The 21,696-nt window shown below is 48.7% G+C and overlaps 9 protein-coding genes across 9 annotated transcripts; 5 read left to right on the top strand and 4 right to left on the bottom strand.

Annotated features, from left to right (window-relative positions):
• Positions 1-81: 81 nt before the first annotated feature.
• Positions 82-1,805, top strand: KD926_009847 (MFS general substrate transporter; the record flags this gene model as incomplete). Its single annotated transcript, XM_053102336.1, has 6 exons — positions 82-327; positions 375-500; positions 563-775; positions 828-1,325; positions 1,381-1,473; positions 1,536-1,805. 6 exons carry the CDS (start codon positions 82-84, stop codon positions 1,803-1,805), a joined length of 1,446 nt encoding a protein of 481 aa, XP_052954194.1.
• Positions 1,806-2,173: 368 nt separating this feature from the next.
• On the top strand, positions 2,174-4,012 carry KD926_009848 (alkyl/aryl-sulfatase; the record flags this gene model as incomplete). Its single annotated transcript, XM_053102337.1, has 1 exon — positions 2,174-4,012. One exon carries the CDS (start codon positions 2,174-2,176, stop codon positions 4,010-4,012), a length of 1,839 nt encoding a protein of 612 aa, XP_052954195.1.
• A 727-nt stretch (positions 4,013-4,739) lies between these two features.
• KD926_009849 (uncharacterized protein) lies at positions 4,740-6,086 on the top strand (the record flags this gene model as incomplete). The annotated part of the gene is made up of 1 exon (XM_053102338.1): positions 4,740-6,086. One exon carries the CDS (start codon positions 4,740-4,742, stop codon positions 6,084-6,086), a length of 1,347 nt encoding a protein of 448 aa, XP_052954196.1.
• A 1,951-nt stretch (positions 6,087-8,037) lies between these two features.
• On the top strand, positions 8,038-9,023 carry KD926_009850 (glycosyltransferase family 34 protein; the record flags this gene model as incomplete). The annotated part of the gene is made up of 3 exons (XM_053102339.1): positions 8,038-8,114; positions 8,238-8,414; positions 8,480-9,023. 3 exons carry the CDS (start codon positions 8,038-8,040, stop codon positions 9,021-9,023), a joined length of 798 nt encoding a protein of 265 aa, XP_052954197.1.
• Positions 9,024-11,458: 2,435 nt separating this feature from the next.
• KD926_009851 (uncharacterized protein) lies at positions 11,459-12,868 on the bottom strand (the record flags this gene model as incomplete). The annotated part of the gene is made up of 1 exon (XM_053102340.1): positions 11,459-12,868. One exon carries the CDS (start codon positions 12,866-12,868, stop codon positions 11,459-11,461), a length of 1,410 nt encoding a protein of 469 aa, XP_052954198.1.
• A 523-nt stretch (positions 12,869-13,391) lies between these two features.
• Positions 13,392-15,632, bottom strand: KD926_009852 (fungal specific transcription factor domain-containing protein; the record flags this gene model as incomplete). The annotated part of the gene is made up of 5 exons (XM_053102342.1): positions 13,392-13,754; positions 13,818-14,184; positions 14,234-14,837; positions 14,893-15,374; positions 15,601-15,632. 5 exons carry the CDS (start codon positions 15,630-15,632, stop codon positions 13,392-13,394), a joined length of 1,848 nt encoding a protein of 615 aa, XP_052954199.1.
• Positions 15,633-16,046: 414 nt separating this feature from the next.
• Positions 16,047-17,572, bottom strand: KD926_009853 (phosphotransferase family protein; the record flags this gene model as incomplete). Its single annotated transcript, XM_053102343.1, has 3 exons — positions 16,047-16,999; positions 17,054-17,408; positions 17,477-17,572. The coding sequence occupies 3 exons, from the start codon at positions 17,570-17,572 to the stop codon at positions 16,047-16,049; spliced, it is 1,404 nt and encodes a 467-aa protein (XP_052954200.1).
• Positions 17,573-18,170: 598 nt separating this feature from the next.
• KD926_009854 (uncharacterized protein) lies at positions 18,171-19,851 on the top strand (the record flags this gene model as incomplete). The annotated part of the gene is made up of 3 exons (XM_053102344.1): positions 18,171-18,613; positions 18,663-19,345; positions 19,427-19,851. The coding sequence occupies 3 exons, from the start codon at positions 18,171-18,173 to the stop codon at positions 19,849-19,851; spliced, it is 1,551 nt and encodes a 516-aa protein (XP_052954201.1).
• Positions 19,852-20,018: 167 nt separating this feature from the next.
• KD926_009855 (uncharacterized protein) lies at positions 20,019-21,662 on the bottom strand (the record flags this gene model as incomplete). The annotated part of the gene is made up of 2 exons (XM_053102345.1): positions 20,019-20,847; positions 20,920-21,662. The coding sequence occupies 2 exons, from the start codon at positions 21,660-21,662 to the stop codon at positions 20,019-20,021; spliced, it is 1,572 nt and encodes a 523-aa protein (XP_052954202.1).
• Positions 21,663-21,696: the final 34 nt, after the last annotated feature.

The following is a 21,696-nucleotide window of genomic DNA, read 5'->3' on the forward strand; positions in this document are numbered from 1 at the left end:
GATCATGAAGAAGATATATTTTCGTGATTCTTCCCGAAACCGAGATGTGAAACTCTAGACATAGCGGTGGGTATAGGCAAAATGTCTACTCAACAAGAACAATCAAGCTTGCCAGTGAATTCTACAGAAAAATCACCCAATGTGAACATTGATGAGGATCTGGAGTATACTCCACGTGAACAGCGAAAGATCATCCACCGGGTGGATCGCCGACTCATTGCTATACTGGGGGTCTTGCACACGGTCTCTTTGATTGATCGGGGCAACATCGGAGGTGCAGCAGTAGCTGGTATGAATAAGGAGTTAAAGCTGGTTGGCACTCAATATGTACGACTCAATACACCTATTTCTCTCGTGATAGCTAACTATGGCAGAGTACCATCGCGGTGGCCTTTTTCCCGCCCTATATTTGTCTACAGGTGCTTGGGCCGTTCCTCGTGCGGAAACTGGGACCCATTCCTTACTTGTCAGGGATATGTTTTATTTGGGGTGCTGTGATGGTAATCATCCTCTCGTTCTTGAGGACTGCATAGTTCATAAAATTATAACTAATGTTACTTAGCTATCCGCGGGGTTCGTGACGCATTGGTCTCAAATGGTTGGGATCCGGATTATTATCGGTGCATGTGAGGCAGGATTCTTCCCAGCGACGATATACCTTATCTCGACCTGGTATACCCGATTTGACATCCACAAGCGATTCGCCATATTTTATCTCTTGGGATGTGTTGCAGCGGCTTTTACTGGACTGTTATCGTTCGGTATTACGCACATGGTAGGAATACCCATCTTTATCTCATATCCTCTAATCAGACTAACAAAAGCAGCGTGGCCTAGGAGGTCTCTCCGCCTGGCGTTGGATCTTCGTGATCCAAGGTCTCCTCACTTGCGTTCTGGCCGCGATCAGCTATTTCGCCCTCGTAGACTTCCCAGACCGAATGGCAGAGAGCAAACGCAAATTCATGACACGAAATGAGTACGCCTTGATCCTTCGTCGGATCGAGAAAGACCGCGCAGATGTGACTGTCGAACCATTCAACTTGAGAAAATACCTGGCCGCTGGTTTGGACCTGAATATATGGGGGTTCGGGCTGATTTACTTCTCGACTACGACGACAGCCTACGCTATTACGTTTTTCCTGCCTCTTATCTATCGCGAGGGAATGGGGTTCTCGCAAGGTGCTTCATTGTGCCTGTTTGCGCCACCGTATGCAGCGGCAGGGATCCTGATGTTTGTGACTTCGTGGATCGGGGATAAGTATCGCATTCGCGGGCCGATTATTATCTTCAACGGGTTGTTAACCCTGGCGGGTCTTCCGTTGATGGTAAGTATCCTCGCTATACATTTCCATATCCTCATTGCTAATGAGATACGGTTAGGGATTCGCGAAAGGCAATGCTCCTCGGCTGGTGGGCTGTTTCCTCATCACTATGGGCGCTAACTCGAACGTGCCGGCCGCCATGGCATATCAGGTATGTTTTTCCGTTATCTCTGCTTAATATTCTATCCCCGGTGGTATCTAAACCCGAAATAGGCAAACAATGTCCGCGGACAATGGAAACGAGCCATCTGCAGCGCCGTATTTGTTGGCCTGGGTGCGTCCGGCGGCATGACCGGATCGCTGGTCTATCGGTCTCAAGATGCGCCAGATTATCACCCAGGTATTCTGACATGTGTCGGATTAACTGGAATGAGTATTGTGTTGGTGATTCTTTTATCGATCCGCCTTCATTTCTGTAATCGGAAAGTTGACCGGGGAGAGCTCGTCATCGGTGGTTTGCCGGGGTTCAAGTACACGCTGTAACTAGATCACAACAGGACCATACTCTTGAAACAAATATGCAGAGTATGATAGCTACGGACGAAGAGGATATGCTTGGAATTGGAAATTGTATGCAAGCTTCGTTATACCGAGATTTTGAAAAGCAAATACGTAATCTGCAAACAGTCCTCATACGGTTGTCTCACAATCTTCTTCGCAGACTATTAGCCGAGGACATCGATAGACTGTTCTGTATTTGCCTAATTTAGGACCGAATGAAAAGGCCTCGAGCGGGGTAGATGGCGTCAGCCTTCCATCGTGGAGCCTCCAGTTTCTCTAACCGAAGGACATAAAAGCAGCCGATCTCCCCTAGCAAGTACATTCGACATTAGCAAACCCGGACCTTCACCATGGCCCCACAAGCACACCAGCCTGACTTTACGGACACGACCGACTTCGAGAACGCGTCTCGTGGTTTACTTGGATTTCTCGAGCCATGCATTATCCGCTCTGCCGAAGGACGCGTGGTATGGAACAACGACGAGTACAGTTTCGTCCACAACACGGAATGTCCCGAGACGGCCAACCCGAAGCTCTGGCGTCAAGCTCAATTGGCCTCTCAGCAGGGGCTATTCGAAGTCACGCCAGGAATCTATCAGGTCCGTGGGTTTGATTTGGCCAATATGACGATTGTCGAGGGAGACAGCGGCATCATCGTCATCGACCCTCTCACCTCCTCTGAATGCTCCGCTGCAGCTTTAGCTTTGTATCATAAGCATCGAAGCGACAGAAAAGTGACAGGTTTGATCTATTCACACTCGCATATCGATCATTTCGGGGGCGCGAAAGGGGTCCTTTCAGATACTGCCGATATCCCTATCTTAGCACCAGAGGGATTCATGGGAGAGGCGACCAGTGAGAACACACTTCTTGGTCCGGCTATGCGTCGCCGGGCCATGTACATGTATGGAAGCGGGCTACCCAAATCTCCGGACGGCCAGCTGGGCTGTGGTATCGGTATGGCTGTCTCTAGTGGAACAAATACCTTGGTCCCGCCAAACGAGACAATTTACCGAACCGGCGAGGAGAGGGTTGTTGACGGAATCCGGATTCAGTTCCAGATGGTCCCTGGCACAGAAGCACCGTCCGAAATGAACTTCCATTTTCCCCATCATCGCGCACTGTATATCGCTGAATGCGCGACACACTGTTTACACAATATCATCACCTTGCGCGGAGCCTTGGTCCGAGACGCCAAGGCCTGGGCTCACTATCTCGACGAGTCCTTGGTTTTATTCGGAGACATATCAGATGTGCTATTTGCCGGACATAACTGGCCCACCTGGAGACAAGAGAATATCACGACTATGATCTCCGAACAACGAGATCTCTATGGCTTTTTGCACGATCAGACAGTCCAAATGATGAATACCGGGATGATAGGAATCGAAATCGCAGAGAAGTTGACCTTACCACCGGCGTTGCAAAAGGCGTGGCACACCCAGGGATTCTACGGATCCGTGAGCCATAACGTCAAGGGAATCTATCAACGTTACATGGGCTGGTTTGATGGTAACCCCGCGCATCTGTGGGAGCATCCTCCCGTTGAGAATGCCAAACGGTATGTGGATTGCATGGGAGGAATTGACGAGGTTGTTCGCAAGGCAGATGGATACTCACAGAATGGGGATTTGAGATTTGCGGCCACTTTGCTCGGGCATGCCATTGCGCTCGATCCCGGGTATGAGGGTTCCAGAAAACTGCTAGCGGCAGTGTTTGAGAGACTGGGATTCGGAGCTGAGAATACCACCTGGAGAAACTTTTATCTATCTGGTGCACGAGATCTGCGTGCTGGGAATAAAGGTCAGACGGCGCCACGGGCCATGCACGGGTTCTCGCCAATGCAGTCGGTGGAGCAGTGGCTCTCTGTCCTGTCTGTACGCCTGGATGGATCAAAGGCTGCCGAGGAGTCGTTCACGATAGATATTATACTGAAGGATCTGGAACAAACCTGGCGGGTGATCATCAGCAATGGCGTTCTCACCTACAGACGTCAATCTCGTCAGTCGGAGAATGCGGTGAAATCGGACTTGATAATCAGGCTTGACAAAAGTCAGCTACAAAACATCCTCAATGGGGCCTCGGAGAAGGGGAAGATCGAACAGGAAGGGGATGGCTCTCTGTTTAAAAGATTCCTCCTGTTAACAGGTGTGAAACAGGATGTATCCGGTACCAAAAGCCATATATAGGTAGCTTTTGTGGTGTTCAATTGATTCAATCCTTTCTTACGACGTTTATCAGTAAACTTGGTTCTAGGGACCAATGCGAACTCTACCTCAATCTTTTAGAATTAAGGATTGCCTAAGCCATGCGCAAGATTTCTACTCGAGGAATGAATAAAATGTACTATTCAAATGAAAGATAAGAAGTCATCTATGAAAGGTTGAAAAGAGGCCGAAGATACCCTTGAGCAGTCGGTAACCCCTTCGGGTTAGTGCTGAACGAGTGACCAGAGAAGTCGGGGTTCGAATTAGGAAAAAGCCTTGTAGAAGCTGCAGGAATGAGTCATCTATTTTCTTGCTACACATCAGTGCTGGCAAAAAGCTTGGTTGAATTAGAAGCTCTCCAGACCGAGAAGAGAATTAAGACCGGAAAAAAAAAAAAATTTGCTAGAAGAAAAGAAGGGGGGCACCAGAGAGACCCTGGACCAAGTTGGCCCGGCAGGATCGAGTGGGGCTGTCTAAGCCACATTGTGATCCCTGCGAGGTAACGCTTCACAAACTGTTCGAACGGAGTATATAGGATACTATTAGGGCGAGCTATCTGTTGATAGTATGGGTTCTGGCGGTGCCTAAATGATTAGGCAGCCTCTTTCTTCAACTATTTAATCCCCAACAGAGCGCCCCATTCCACGTCTCATTCAACAGCCCTTCATCCATTCAAACCATTCTATTATACCACATCGCTCAAAGCACAATGGACCCTGCCGTAGAGTATACGCGTAAAGATGAGCTTTCGGAGATCGAAAAGGTGGCAACACCTATGATGACCAAAGCTTTCGTCTTCTATGAGATCCTACCAACGACCGATCTGGACAAAGTCATCTCATCATTCAGAGAAGGCCTCAAAAACGCAACTCGCCAGGCTCCCTTCGTGGCTGGAAACATTGAGTATGATACCACGGGCAAACCACCATACATATTAACACATCCAGGGGAGAGAACAGAACTATTTACTGTCCGTCACTTTTCCTCTGCGGAACATAAGTCGTTCGCGGCGCTCGCTGGCGGCGCCTTCGGCCCTGCAGATTTTGACCCTGACCAGCTAGTACCTGAGCTGCCCGCGGGAACGAAGCCGGTGTGTGCGATTCAATTGAATATCATTGAGGGCGGCCTGATCTTGGGATTTACGTTGAACCACGTGGCTGGCGACTGGACTTCCATGGATACGTTGTTGTCCTTGATTTGCCAAGGCAGCAGGGCACACCAACAGGGCCTGAAGATGCCTACATACACTCCGGATCTCAATAGAGACCCGTACAATGCTCAGTTCGCGATCTCAAAGGATAACTTGCCCGAAGAACTAGGCATGTACTACGTGAAGGAAAAGGTCCCATTCATCCCCAAACCGCCACCACCTTTTCAAACGAGCATCTACAAAACCACGGACGCTTTAATGCAGCAACTGAAACAGAAATGCACCCCCCTACATGGATTGGAGTATGTTTCATCCTACGACTGTCTCTCCGCTCTTCTTTGGACCTCAATCACTCGCGCCCGACTTCAGCTGCAGCCTGAGAAAAGCACAACAAAATCAACCTCTCTCCACCCCGTTGGCCTCCGGTCTCGAGACCCTCAGAAGAAAACATCAGAGCGGTACTTCGGAAACTCTGTCTTTCCGGCTTGGGTCAGACCGACGGATAGTCAGGCTTTAGTTTCGGAGAATGGCCTCGCCCTCGCGGCATCGTCGATCCGCAAATGCATCCAGCAAGTGAATATCGACTGGGCGGGAAGCATAGCATCGTTGGTGGCATCCCTCGCTCCGAACGAAGCATTGGGCTACCATGTCGACTTCCACGACATGGATGTTCTGATCAACAGTTGGTATTCTGGGACTGCCGAAAATTATGATATTGGAACCGGGTCATTGCCAGTTGCTTTTCGCACCGCTCGGCCCATTACGGGTGGCTGCGCTTTGGTTCTGCCTAATTTCAGCAAGGGGGATACGAGAGAGTATGAGGTTTTTGTTCAGTTGGAATCGCAGCAACATGAGCTGTTGCGTCGGGATGCAGAGTTTGCGAAATATTTCGAGCTTCTGACATGATTCAGGCGTCACCATAGAGGCAGCCTTTTTGATTGTTGCCTAATTTATGTTAATATATGACTCTGGTTAGAATTAACTCGGACACGTGTTCTGCCTCGATTGGTGAGATCATACCCATTGACAACATGGAGGCCAAATTTTTGCACTCTAATAACAACTCAATCTTGTTAGTATAAGATCCAGATGCGCCAAGAATGGCATTTTGCTTGTATAATGGTCCCACATCAGATGAAGGCCTTGAGGATTTGAAATTGAGAAATCGAAGAATACACTTCTCTGCGTTCCATTTCTTTATCTCCCATTGAGTTTGTGAATCAATAGAATGTCGAGAAAGGGTTCCACCATTCCATTTGATCAATCGGACAACGACCGAACCCCTATGACATCATTCTTTCCCCCCTAATTAGGCTAAGAACCCGAACCATACCCGACCGTCTCCTTCGCGAGTCAAAAGTCAACAAATACAAACACAGCTATAACTCTCTCTCTTCCCTCTTCATCAAATGATACAAAAAATCTGTCATTCTTCTGCGCAATGTCCGAAGTTAACTATACCTGTCCACTTTCCTTCCTCGCGCGGATGCTCGTCAGCACAAACGCGACCGTCGCAGCCATCATCTCATGGCTTTTATTCGGATTCAACGCGGCCCCCACGCGGACTCTTTGCTTCGTTTTTTACACCTTCCAAATCACTTGGTTTGTCATTGATCCTAGGCTCTGCTATATCTGGTTCTCGCGAACCCAGCCGGATGGGACTAAGCTTCGGGTGAAGCGCCCGGTTATTGGGTTCAAGCGTTGCGAGACGGTGAGGGGGTTGGTGGACGATGATGATGATGGGTGTAGGCATGAGAGGGCTTTGTTGAGAATATGAGTTATGGTTGAGAAAATTCTTAGACAGTCTTTTGTTTGAATTTGATGTTATTGCTTTTAACTTAGGGGTCAAAAAAATGATATTATTCATGTCCTTTCCTTTGCTATCATATATAACGTCACCAAGTGGACGAGGTTTAGTGCAGGTAATTCGAGAATATTAGTGTCTTTCATGAGAGGGTGACGGTAAGACCGAGCGACGCTCCAACACAGTGTTCGTTCTGTTTACATGGCGTTTTGATGTATTCTTGCCAGTCAAAGTTGACTTGAACTGAGTTCCATACTTTGGTTCCTATGCGGCAACACAACATCGCCCAGCCTGATAATAAAAAGGCGCTGCCGCCGTGCCGCCGACACAGCCCACGGCAAGCCTATCATGGCGAGGCCACCCCTGGGGAACGGTGGAGCTACTTATGTAGGTTCTGCACACCCGCTTGCATAATCGGCCAATTATGATTGCGGCGTAGGCGATCGTCCGTAAATGATCAAATCTCTCGCATGCATTGCCGACAGTTCAATTTTGTATGTTGAGGGGTTGATGTGCCTTGTTTCTGATTCTAGAGTAATTGAAATGACAGTTGACGGTTGGTATAGATTGTAAAGTTATACTACCTCAATGAGTTGGTCCTGGGCTAGCATGCCGTATAGCCGAAACATATCCTGGTTAATGAACGAGCATTGAGCGCAAAAGCAGGGTATCCCTTATTAAACCTATCATCCCTGCTGTAAATAACCTATAATGACGTCCTGTTCTAACATAACCGCCTACTTAAGTCCACATATACCTAGTTACCGCCGCTCTATAGCCCTCGGTATTCCAGGCGTGCCTTCATCCCAGCAGTGCCCTACATTTATGGGTCTACGAGTTCGGCGTTTCAGATGAACCAGGATATATCTGTCAGCCTTGGTCGTACTATGTCTTGAGCAGTGGCTAGGTGTGAGCGGGTGGTTGTGGTTTATATCGTAGCGCTACGCCCATCAAAATGTCCTCAACAAAGATAAACATTGACACGTTCAAAATGCCAAGGCTCCCGGCTTTTACCACCGAACATAAAACCATCGAACACAAGAAATCGAAAAAATGCACACATATTATTCAAGCAGTCCTGGCGATTTTATGGTTGTACAGTTTGCTCGTTACGCATGGGACATACATTGGTATGTGCTCTTGTCCGTCTCAAAGAAGCGTACTAATAAAAGATGCCTAGCCAACCTCAGTGTCCCTACTATAAACCACTCGCCATTACCGGTTGCGAAGATAACCATACTATACGATGATAGCCCCTTTCTCGAACGAGCGCTAGATACACACAAGGAGCATAGTCACAGACAAGGCTATCCGCTGTCTGTCCGCCGCACTTCAGTCCTCGGTGGCGGATGGAACAAATACGCAATGCTTCTGTCCGCCATGATCCAGGAAATGGAAAAACCATTTAATCAACGGGTCAAGTGGCTGTTGTAAGTTAGGAGCCATATACTTCAACACTTTGTCTGGTACTTGGCTGACTTCGATGTCCCAATAGCTGGTTCGATAGCAACACAATACTCATGAATCCGAACATGCGACTGGAAACATTCCTCCCTCCACCAGAGTTCTCACACATTCATCTTCTTCTCACCAAGGACTGGAACGGCATGCAAAACCATGTTTTCTTTCTCCGCGTTCATCCATGGTCCATCAAACTACTCTCCGCTGCGATCGCGTACCCAGTAACACATGACCCCGTGTCATCTGATCTGTCAGCCCTAAGCAACATCCTACAAGACAACGATTATTTTGCTCGATCGGTCGTGTACTGTCCATCGCGATGGTTCAACGCGTACACTCGCACGCCAGATGACGAAGGCTGGAGAGCAGGGTCATCTCCCCATTTCCAAATTCATCCTGGGGACCTACTGGTTAATTTCCCGAGGACGCCATATCAGCATCTGAACGAGACAATGCTGCCCTATCTCGACTTGGCAGAGAAGCATGAGAAAAAGTGGGAATCAACTGTGGAGGAAACGGGCTATGTGGAAGAGGTAGCGCGATTTTGGAGAAGTATTCATCGGTCGCCTTCCGACTAGTTTTCGGTCTCGTTGAGCGTGGGCTTTTCCGTGTATTTGACATGCCGCTGTCATATTGATTTAATTTGTCTGATGCAGGCAATCTCTGATGTTTCTTTGTCTGGTTTTATCATCTTCTTGGCAAAATATATCCAGAGTTTGGACCGCCAAGGGTTATCAAATTAGGCTGAGCGAGATTGCTATTCTTGGATCTTAAATCAAATCGGTGCGAGGCTATGGTTATTATATAATACTACCACTCGGCACAATAAGAAGCCAAAAGACAGAAAGCCCAAGCTGCTCCAGTTGTTACGGTGTCTTCCAATTGAGGGGAAGCAGATCAACTGCCAAGGAACTGCTGCATTCTTGACAGGGGTTTGGTGGAGATACCTCCTGCGCCGCAATTTCGTGGGCAAGTCTCGAGCCAATTAATGTGGCCGGCAGGAATAGGCGCTCACAAGGGGTGAATCCGGTATTTTGAGCCTAGCCAGGTTCTTCTTTTGTCTAAATTTGGTTTTCGAGGTAAGCGTTATGAGCGAAGGCGCAGGATGTCAAATATCAGAGATTGTCGACTATGCGTGAAAAGGTTCGGTCCCGGCCGCCCGATTCTATAACGGACTCAAATAAACACGGATACATGTAAATTACCTGATCCAAAATAAAATGTATGTCAGTTCCTAGAATTTCCGTGAAATGGTCCGAATAAAAGTATTGGCAGAAACCTCTTTCCTGCATCTGGTTGATACCACATCCGATCGTAGGTTGTGTTTCTTCGATTAGCCAAGTTATCAGATAAAATTTCATTGTACTGACTCAACAGCTAAAAGTCAGAATTCATTAGAATACAGAGAGAAAAGTATGTCATTAAATCATAAATATTTTCTCCGGCCTCATCCTTATATAAACAGTCCCCGTCCCCCCGGACTCCCCGCAGGCATCTCGTACACCTTCTGCTGACAATTCGAAGGTAGCTCGACGGGCGCCCTCACCCTCACAGGAGCGTAGTTTTGATCATATGTCTGTGCCTGCACCATCGTGGACTCTCGTAGTCTCTTCTCGTACATCCGCCTCTGGAACCAAAGTGCGCCCGCCATCGCCAAGATACAAGCGCCCAGCCCCGCGCCTACTCCTGCCCCAATGATATTGCTCTTTTGATTATCATTATCACTTTCCACACCGGGCGTTTTTATTGCGCTCGTCACAGTGGAAAACACAGTCGCTGTTGATGTCGTCACCTCCCCAGATACTGTGGTAGGCGCGTTATCCGAGGGAAGCACTAACGTGCCCATATCCATCTCAAAGGCATTACCGCAGCAATCGGAGCCGCTCTCGCTGCAACACCAATGTTTATTGCTTATATTTGTGCACGGAAGGATGTGGATGCCGAATGATGTGCGCATGTCTGTAGTTTCACTGTCAGAAAACACCTCATCCTCTTGAAAGAAAGCAGCAAAACGGACTTACTCTCAGGGCAGATCTTCGGACAATCCGAGCTCTTCCATGTTTGATCAGTACATGTATTCTGTAGAATCAGACCTGTGTAGCCGCGCACTTGTGCGAGACACAGCCCATTCGACAAGCAGACATCATTCACTTGGTTCGCGTTTTTTTTGTTTGTCGAGCAGCACGCGCTGTTTGCTCGAGACGGGAAACATGGTTGCATCTCGTCTATAGCTAAGCTGTTGTCTCGCCAGTAGCATTGCGTTGCGAGGATCGTGGGAAGGATTATGATTTGCGCAGTGAACCATACGAGAGCGATTTCTCGTACTCTCCCCGAGATAAGCATCTTGAGGAGATTTTGTGGTAAATAACCAGAAACTGGAAGTCAAGAGACGGTCTCAGGAATACACGACAGAGATGGAGGGGTAGTGTCGTACAGACAAAGGCTAGGTTTGCACCTGACAGGATTAGATACTTATTATAAAATGGGTACTCTAGGACTGCACGACATCAGGGGCTATTAGGCGCTGACCGTGTTCAAAATGAGAGTTGAAACAGGCCCATGTATGTTGGCGCCTACAGGACGGGTCTCATTTGTGTAGATATTCGGATTGGCCCGTGTCGGCACGATCCCTGCCGCTTCCCTGCATTTAAGGTGCTCTGCCCCTATAGTATCAGCGCGATGTCGAACTAGACCTGCTGGGGCGGAAATTTCTCCTCACGCCATGCGCGCATCAAAACCAGAATGAGGGGAGAATGGAAAAAGACGAGTCGAGTTCTGTTCGACATTGTGGGTAGTTTGACCATTGCTATTGCTAAATCGGAGCTCGGTAGCGTACCTTTCTTTTCGCCAAGGAGGTCACTAGTCCTCGAAATGTCTAAAAATCCTAGGTTTGCAACTCCCTTGATTGAGAAAAGATGTTCTAGTTTAGTAATAATTTGCTAAGTCGTCTAACGTGATTCTAGTCGTTGACACCCGCCGCGCCCCGATAGGTATATCCCACAGAACTCCGAATTCACTTAAAAACTTCGCTTTCCACAGCCTCAATCGCTTCTCGCAACACCAGACAAACGGTCTTTAATTGGTCTTCAGTGATGATAAATGGCGGCGCCAACAACGCATGGTCACCTCGCAAACCATCAACCGAGCCAGCACCTGGGTAGATAGCCACCCCTTTCTCGAACGCAGCCTGCTGAACGCGCAGGCCGAATTTAAGAGCCGGGTCGAACGTCTCCTTGGATTCTTTATCGCGAACAAACTCAACCGCCCAGAATAGACCCCGGCCACGAATATCGCCCACCGATCGACAACCCTTCAGCTCGCTGCGGAGCAGATCTTCCAGAACGCAACCCATGTCCGCGCATCTCGATACAAAATTTTCCCGGCGAACAATTTTCTGCACTGCTAACGCCGCAGCACATGAGGTAGGGTGTGCTTGATACGTGTGTCCGTTATTATATGCGTTACTGCCTTGCCGAAGACCGTCGATCACTTTCTTGTGGATCAAGACACCGGAGATCGCTGCGTAACCACCACCCAGTCCTTTTGCAACGGTGAGGATATCGGGAATAACGTCTTGTTCTTGCTCGAAGGCAAAGAATGTTCCTGTGCGACCGACTCCGCACATGATTTCGTCGAGTATCAACAGAATACCGTATTTATTGCACAGTTCACGGACGCGAGCAAAGTATCCTTGTGGCGCGGCCACACAACCAGACGTCGCGCCCACAACGGTCTCCGCGATGAATGCGATGACCTTTTCAGGACCGACGCGCAAGAATTCCTCTTCTAGCTCCTGCACTAGTCGAGTTGTGAATTGTTCCTCCGTTTCGGCGGCCCCCTTGTATCGGTAGGCATAGGCCGGCGAAACATGAGAAACATGCGGATACGCAAATCCCTGATAGGGTACCTTCCTGGCCAAGTTACCAGAGATGGACATGGCAGCCAAAGTATTTCCGTGGTAACTTTGCTTTCTGGCGACGAAATGGGTCCGTTGCGGCTCGCCCTTTTCATAGAAATACTGACGCGCAAGCTTCAATGCTGACTCGACGGCTTCGCTGCCACTTCCGACAAAGAAGGCCTTTTCGAGTCCGTAGGGGCTCCCTTCGAGGATGAAGTTTGCTAGCCCCTCTGCTGCTGCAGTCGTGTAGGACTGGGTGTGCACGTAGCTGACTTTTGCAAGTTGGTCGATGATTGCTTGGTGGACTTCCTGGTTGCCGTGACCGATTGCTGCAACTGCTGCTCCGGCGCAGGCATCGATGACTGTTTGGCCATTAGAGAGGTATAGTTCCACTCCGTGGGCTCGTTCCACTAGGGAAGGTTTCTCGATCAATGATCGATGCAGCAAGTGAGGCTCTTTCTTCTGCGTGACTTGCTCTAGGCCGTTCTGCCGGGGTAGGATGTAGTCATCTCGAGATGGTGCCATGATAAATGATGAATATGGAACTTTTGGTAGATAGTTGTTGCGGGAGGTTTGAATTAGATAGATGTACCTTCACTCCGATCACGGGTGACGGCGCTGGGGAAATATACCATTCTGGGTGTGGACATTGATTTTGTGATGTGGACCATTGACTGGAGAATCGGGATAGAACCGTGAAAGTTCACTGGCTGGCCATGGCGGGTCGAAACCGAAAGCCGAAGGCCAAAGATCGGTTTTGAGGTACTTCGGAAAAGAGTCGACGATCTGTTCCTGCATTCTCCATAGTTGCACTCTATGGATCGGACGGGATCTGTTTCTATTACAAATAAGTTCTCAATCCATCTGTTCCTAGTTAACCTCGGCTCTGGCGTCCAAGATATGCGCGTAAACCCGCCTCGCGCCTGAAGAATGTTCGGATATCCCACGCTTTCGGAAACAACAGGCTGTCCGATATGATTACCGCTGTGGATCCTGCTGTCCAGTCTAGTTTTTACCATCAATGACCATTGTTCATGTTTGTCCTAGCTTATGTTCCTTCAAAACCCAATGCCAAATCGACTTCTTCAAGAGAAGGCCACCAGTGACCCCAAGCCCCCTGATCATGCGCAAAGTTACTAGCTTCAACGAGTAACTGGCCCAGTGGCATCTCAACGTCAACTGGATTAGCGCGTGGCTCCCTGATGTGGTATGGAGGATGATTGCCATCCTGTCCGGCAGCTCTTTCCGCGCCCTCAATCTCTTGAATGTAATCATTTGATCTATCGACTACGCGAAATTCATGGATGGATTGATGCAGGATATCGAAGTCAGCTCGCGTTTTGCCTTGATAGCGATGTCGGTCGGATGCAGCTCGTTCATATAAAAGGGATGAATGCTCAATTGTTGTGAGCTAAATGATGTCAGCAATTACACGAAATTGCATAGATAATGCGAAATGCAAAAGTCAGCTCACCCAACCGTCTCCAAGCTTGCAAACCTTCCGAAACCCCGAGAGATAGGCGAGACAGTAATGCAAGCCTTCTTCTGCCCGCAGACTACGGCCGAGATTCATTTTAGGGAAACGATGAACGTAAATGTTCATGTTGGCCGCGGAGAACGCGCAAAAGCCAATGAACGGCGTGTACAAACTGACACCACATTCCGAGGCTTCGTGCAACAATAGGGCAATCTGTTCCGTTGCTTTGAATAATTCTTTGGCACTCTCTTCCCACCAACCCGGCGGTGCCTCGGCTTCGAGTGTAGGGTGGTCAATGGGGCCGCGAGGACCTGCCTCATTCAATGGTAGGAATGGGAAGTACTCTCGATGCAGCATGAGCGTGCTTAGAGAGCGTTAGCTATAGAATGAAAAAGCGCTGGGGCTTGACATACCTAACATAGTATAGTAAATTGGAGTACGTAAATGACTCCCCGTAGCCCAAGCTCATATGCGCAACGACACCATTATTGGGGTAATAAAGTCGATCATGCTGGCTGGCTCTCCATCTTTCAAGTTGACTTCTAGTACGCGACCACGGAGAACCAGGGACCCAGGGACAATTCTGAGGGGCACACATTCCCGGGGCGCGCCTTCCGTCGTTCAAAATAAATGTCATTACCTGGGCCCATATATCGAATCCCGAGACCAGGATCTCAAAGCTTTGGGTAATGTCCAAAAGTCCCGTGGGATGATGCTCCGATCGCATCAAGCTTTCCTCGATACCGAGTGAATGAGATGCTAAGTCTGTCCCGAAGGCAAATTCCACGGTGCTGAGTGGGCGTAAGATACCCAATTTCTCCATTTCCGACATCGGAAGCATAGGTGGGTTATAAGTACCTGAGCTAACCATCCGGTCCATGATGAAGCACGCCCAGAAGACTCTGTTCTCGATGGCCACTGACATTACGTCATTTCTAGTATCGGCTTCAGTGTCCAGCGGGTACCTGGTCACTCGGAGGCTATGAATAGCTTGCATGATGCGAATCGCGATCCCTTCTCCAAGTTAGTCTTGGTTTCACAACACACTTGCAGGGGCACTCCATTGACCTACCACAATATACCCACGCTTTGTGGAAATTGCGAGATCCCCACTCGTGCAATGTTATGATGAGAAGTGCCTGCACAACTTGTATGCTAGGGGAATCCAGAACAAGGCCAGAAAGCATCTCTCTGGTATAGACGGCATAGATGTCAGCATCTAGCAAGCCGTCAACCCATGCCGGATTGAAAATCATCCCATGAGGCTTCGTCACAACGAGAACGGCCCCTAGCAAGGCTTTGGTTTGTTCAGAGCGTATGCACTCCAGCTCTCGAATCACAGACGGCATGTGCAAAAGTCCAAGCTCAGGAAACTTGTTGTTGAAAATGTTTAAGCATTTCAGAATCATATCCTTGGGCAAGCTGGAAATATGTTCATCGACTTTTCTCTTATCGTAATGCTGGAAAGAATCATTAGATTCTAGCTGCGATCTCGGATTCTGTTCCGCCCGTGGACTTGGCTGCACTTGCTCCTCGAATGTTGGTCGCTGAATTCTATTGCGTTGCTCAGCTGACGCAACTTGAAGCAATTGTCTACGCTCTTTTTGTTTATATGGAGGTGGCCGAGTCAAAGAACAGCCCTCCAGACCTGCTTTCGCGCATTTTTGACAAGGCGCTCTTCCAGAATTCACGCATTTGATCTTGGATTTTCTGTATCATTCAAGCGTCAATGTGCGTCAGTCCATACTTCTGACTCTTAATCCTCATGATATTGACTCACCGGCAAAATGCGCATGATAAACTTGAGCGCATGGTGGTGGTGAGGCGAAAAAGCTTCAGCACTGTGCGGTCTTCGGAACCGATCGGAAATGTTCGGCTAAGGGAACTTCGGCCAAAGAGACGAAACTCACCCAAGCACAATCTTTCGTATTGACTATAGACGGTGCAATGCGTTCTCGGTGGTCATGTTGATCAATGTGCGGTAAAAAGATTCTAATGTTGCTGTTGTGGCCAATTCCGAAATGTTCGGGTTAGGTTGTGCTGCCTGAGGCACTCAATTCAGCGAGCATCCACCCGATTACGGCATGGAAAGTAGTTTGTGGAGTTACATGTCATGAATATACTGCTAAATGACACACCTTCACCCAGGAGAACCACCATAGGCTGAACTGAGAGGAGATGGTATTTTTTGATTGACAGCAGTGAGAAATAAATAGCACCGGGCGGCTATGAGCTGGTCTTATCCTGAAAAGGCCATGTCTTCTCCCACAAGGCTCGTTCCTCTGGAGTTGATGATGCACGATTCAAAAACCTCTCCTTGGCCACATCCAGTCGTCTAATGAGTTCATCATACTGGTCTGCAGGTACATCTCCATCCCAGCCTGAACTCACGCCAACCTCGTCAAGTAGCTCTTGCTTCCTTTCGATGTCCCTTGCCCATTTTTCAAAGTCTTGATCCTGCGTTTCCAAATCACGCTGACTATAGTACAAAGGGCAGGGCTCTTTCGGGTTCCCGTCGTCATCTTCCCCAACTACTTTGGGCCATATCTCATCTCTCGAGGCAATGGCAAGCAGCCTTTGGATATAGGGCTCACCCCCATCGAAGACTGCTCCTATTAGTCTAAGTAACTCGGCTTGCAACGAATCCTGATACTCAAAAACACGCGAAAAGCCACTGGAATCTTTGGAAACCTGAAGCTCATAAGAGAGCCACAATATCTGCGCAAGATAAAGCTCCTTGGCGACTTTCTTCTGCTTCACATCAAAATCCTCGAAGCCTTCTGGTAAAGTCGGCATCACAAATTGCTCTGGTTTCGGACCGTCAAATTCTATCAAGGATGGGTGACAGACAGCAAAGAACTTGGGGTATATAGATACAGTTTGCCAGTCAATGATGCTGGTAATCTTGGTCGGATCATCATGGTCGACAAATATATTCTGTCCGTGCAGGTCGCCGTGCCACAGTGTTCCGACTTTTAATAAATCGGATATTGGTAGAATATTTTTGAAGATCTGAAGAAAATCATTTAAAGCAGACAGCTTTGCTTCCTTCGTCGGGCGATAGTCCCCATACCAATTGAAGAATCCCTGCTGACGATCTCGGAACAACGGAAAGAATTTTTCAACGCAGCCCTTTTCACGCAGAGCCATGTCTCTGATGAAATCCGCAGGATAAAACCCTGGTTGCGAGCTTATTAGCACATAGATCACCGTGCGTGACAAAAAGAACTTACATGGACCTTTGTAGACATCAAACTCCCCTCTTTCGTCTTCATGCCACGACCTGCCTGTTAATGGGCCGATCGCAAAAGTCTCGTCAATCATCATACTTTCCAATTCCGACACGTCTTCCTGACGATACAAGGCACCGTAGAATGGGAACTCGGCCCTAGATAGTGTAGAACCAATGGAAGCAATTTGCTTCACAATTGATAACTTCTCCCGCCCCTTGAGGGTGTCCCATTTGCGGCTCAACTCAATTCCTCGGGCTTTCTCCATCACGATGTACTCAGTCCCCAGCCGACTCTCCGAAGCATGGCTACAATAGGACAAAACTCTCGGAACAGGCAGTTGCAGAGACTCACGCGCCTAAGCGGGGGTTAGCTCATTCTCAAGAGTTCGACCGCATAGTGTGCAACGAGATCAAGCATTCTCACATATTGCATGGTCGCTACTTCTGACGCCATTACGTAGTGGCTGGGTCCAGCATTCGGATTCGGAATCTTGACAACCACCTCCGATCCATCCTGCATACTAACAAGGTTTTGTTATAATTCCCTTCAGACAGCTTTGAGAGATTGGCGCAGATAGCATTGTCGGCAGCCACCTCTTCTGCAACTTGAATCAAGGCGTCGACGTCGAATTTCACATATCGACTTTGGAGCCGCTGGGACTCGTTCCAAACCCATCGCTGTGCGGAGTAGCGATAGAAATCCTCAACGTCACAATCTATGGCTCATGAGGATGTGATGGTGAAATACCAAAAGGTTTAGATTGAGAGCTCCAGGTTCTCGGAGGGCGCGTGGCCAGTGATCGAACTACTGTTACGGTAACAGCGGTGCTGCGAGTTGAAATCAGGGGAGATGAAATATCTTCCAAGTCGTGGTAGCATCTCGACTCTGGGCCTCCCTTGTGAAGATAAAATAGTTGTTCAGGTCAGAAAGGGCGACGCCCTGTTGACACTCACATAATCACCTTCCTAGATAGGATTAGTCGGTTACCCACTGGGAGTACACGCTAACCGGGTTAGGACAGGTCGCGCGCCTTCGTTGCCCGAGCATTGAGATGCGCTCGAAGGAACATTGCTCACTCCCATCCCGTATAGATACTCGGCTCGACGGATCACCATAAATGGTCCATTTCACCGACCTTCCTTTTGAAATTCTCACAAGGATTCTTTCATACCTGCTATCTCATCGTGATATTGCTGCCTTGTCCATACAATGTCGGTTCCTGCATGCCGTCTGTGATATGGACACCCGCCGGAGATACCGGCGCATTCGCATCACGCCGGATAAAAAGAGTCTGAATCGCGCATTTGACAGGCTATTCAAGATATTAAAACGACCTAGTCTCGGCCGACATGTCCGTCGGATTGAATACATCAATTGTACATCTTATGAGACGGAACGAATCTATCCTCCGGGCTACGAGCGAGACCCAACCCCGGAAGAGACTCGGCTGTTACTCACTGCGTGCCATGCAGCGGGCTTTGGACGTTCGGATGATGATAATCTGATGGCGATGCTGCTCCCCCCACCAGTAGAGGAGACTGAATGGTCTGAGAAACAGCTGTGGGTGTATCTCCTGTGTTGGAAAGCTTCCTGTTCTGACAAATTCTAGAGCCTATCAGGCACAAGCGATGAACATCGTGCTGGCGTTGACGGCTCTTCATATATCAGTCTCACAAAACGTCGAATATCTGGCTATTCCGGACCCTTGTTTCACATATAGTGGACCCGGAACTCCTGAAGATATCGTGTGCTGCCCGGTGTACCAGCTCATCGAAAATGTGCACGCCAACCCCGAGGAAAGACCATTCTTACAGAATCTGCGAACGATCTATTTACTTAATGCACAGGGCAGTCCGGATCCAGTTTACTCTCAGAACTACTGTTTTTTGGATCTTCCCCAGTCCATGGTTCTATTCCAAGGGCTTCCTGCCATCGAGTCTATTAGAACAGATATCCTAGGTGCACCACAGATTTCTATTCTTTCAATGCTAGATCTGAAACCTGCGTACTCAAACTTTAGCAAGGTTTCTATTCAACACTCATGTGTCGATTCCAGCTACCTTGCAACAGTAGTCACATTTTGCAAGGTACTGAGAGAATTTGAGTATGGCCTTGGAGGAAAGTATAGATATGGACTTGAATACCCCGTGTTCAATCCCAAGACCTTTATTCAGGCGCTGCTGTTTCACAAGGCAACTCTGGAAACTTTAGATGTCGATATTGACGCTAGCTGGCCTTTCGACCTGGAGGAATGGGATGAGGAGTATGAACAGGAAATAGAGAAAATTTTTTGTAAGAAATAAAATATAAAATATAAAATGTTAACATATTTAATTTCGATGGACCGGGGAGAAGGAACAGAGACAGCTGTAGGGCTCCTTCCATACGACATATGGGAACAGAGTGGGTCCTTAAAAGACTTCTGTTCCCTGAAGCGACTCAGCCTCGGTATTAAGTTCTTAATGTACTTTGCCGAGGGAGTCATCGCAGGATCCCCGCGAATGTGGCTGGGTGTGTCCTATAGCCCGTGCAAGGAGGAAGGCGAAGATTGCTTTAATTTGGCAGATCACTTGCCTCCCAATCTCGAGTATCTCACCATTCGGGGGTATAAGAGAGGGGTGAACATGGCGCACGACGCCCAGGTTGATGCTCTAATTGCTCTCAAGGAAAACGCCTCGTCTAAAATAAAGGAGATTACTGGCATCGAACATCCGATCCCAAATGGCGAGGACTTTGATCCTGATGTGGACGGAAGCATCCTATGGCACAGAGTGGATGAGGAGTGGAACGATGATTAAATCGACTTTTTTTTCTCGTTTTGCCCCTTCCCCTGTCTGTCACTGTTTCATTTGATTCCCACGTTTCCGATACAAAGCACTGCACAGCATACAATTTTCCCCTTAAGATTGCTGCCAATCTACTAGTGCAAAGACACGGTATCCCCCCGCGAGATCTCCATGTAATATCAATAACCCGGATCCTCGGAACAGAGATGCTTCGGGCTTTTAAAGCCACCCATATTAGCAGCGTTAATGAAACTCTCAGTTGTCTGTTGATCACCTCCACAGATCGCACCGCACCAAACAGGACGCATGTCATGCCCATAAGGCTGCAGAATATACTCCTTCATCTCAAAGTCCGAATCCACTGCGCCTCCAACATCGCAGACAGGAATAGTAAACACACCCTCCCACGAAGCGCCCTTCTCACCAGGACTGGCCCACGCGTTCGAGATCGCATCGGACGCTCGTTCCGCTGCTTTGTCGGCATTATAATCGAACCCAGCGGCATTAAACGCATCAAGGGATGAGTTGATGATATCCTCAACGCTGACACCGCTATACGAACCTTGTCCTAGCTGATCCGCACCCGGTGGTGACGCCACCCATCCCCATTGATGTGCGGTGGTGGAAACCACGTCGTTCTCCTGCCAGTAATATAGATACCAAGCCTTATCATCACGACAGATGAGGGCTTCTTGGGGTCCTGATCCAATGCCTTGGTTATCACCGCATGCTCCACCGCCCATGACGAAGATCTTCTGTGTCCGATAGAGCTGGTTAATTGCTGTTCCAACCATCATGGCTGTCATGGAGTCGGTCACGGCGTTCTTGTCTACCCCTGGGTAGTCGAGGAAGGCGCCTCCTGAAAGGTAGGATCGGATATCGGCCTCGTTATACTCTTTTCCGGACATGAGGTCGTTGTTAGCTGTTGTGAAAGACTTGAGGGAGTCGACGACGACGGTGCCCAGGATGCTGCCGAGATCGGCTGATTTCTCGAAGGTGTCATCCTTGCTGTATAATGCACATGATTAGCTCCTACCATGGATATATTATAACTCCAAAAGAAAACAATGGACGACTTACTGATCCCCAAGCACTAGATTACCCGCCGCAATGCCGCCACTAAGTAGCGCAGACCCAGCTCCAGCAACCGCTCCACCGACCGCAGGACCCAAGCCCGCAAGAGTCACCCCAATGCCAACGATAGTGGTCACAGCATTAAGCGCTTCTTTGAGTGCCGTGACGCTCTTGTCATCCTTATCCTTATAAAACGTCAAAGCCCACTCATCCTTCGACAGCGCAGCCCCAAGGGCGGTCGTCGTGAACGCCTCCCCAAGACCAGTGAAGTAAGTATGGAGTCGATTAACAGACTCGAGAACATAATAAGCAGGACGAATGTCATCACCCTTATCATTCAGGACTCGATTGTCGCATAGATTCAGGTCGCAGTCGGTATCGGAGCCACTGTCACTGCAGGACCAGTCTGGGTTTCCCATGGCCCATTGTCCGAATGCTCCGGCGAATCCGGCCGTGTTGCTGGAAGTCTGGTCGGTGTTGCTGTCCCACCAGTTATTCAGCCAGTCGGTTGTATTGTAGATATCCCAGTCTCCTTGATGCTGGCCGTAGAATTCTTGGACAGGACCACATCGTTTGTGGAGATGGGGCTGATGGGATGGGATGCCTTGCACTGTAGCGAAGAGCGCAAATGCCGGGAGGGCAATAAGGGAGAGCATGATTTCCGGGCCGAGAGAATTGATCTCAACGGGAGGAGAAAGAACAGGACCCAACCGGAACGGAGAGTTTGAATGACAATTGCTGAAAGTCATGCCAGAGAAGGTAGACTGTATATATACAACACCG

This window comes from Aspergillus affinis (assembly GCF_023601865.1).
Source record: "Aspergillus affinis strain CMG 70 chromosome Unknown NODE_72_length_178902_cov_89_458247, whole genome shotgun sequence".
NCBI classification, from domain to species: Eukaryota; Fungi; Ascomycota; class Eurotiomycetes; order Eurotiales; family Aspergillaceae; genus Aspergillus; species Aspergillus affinis.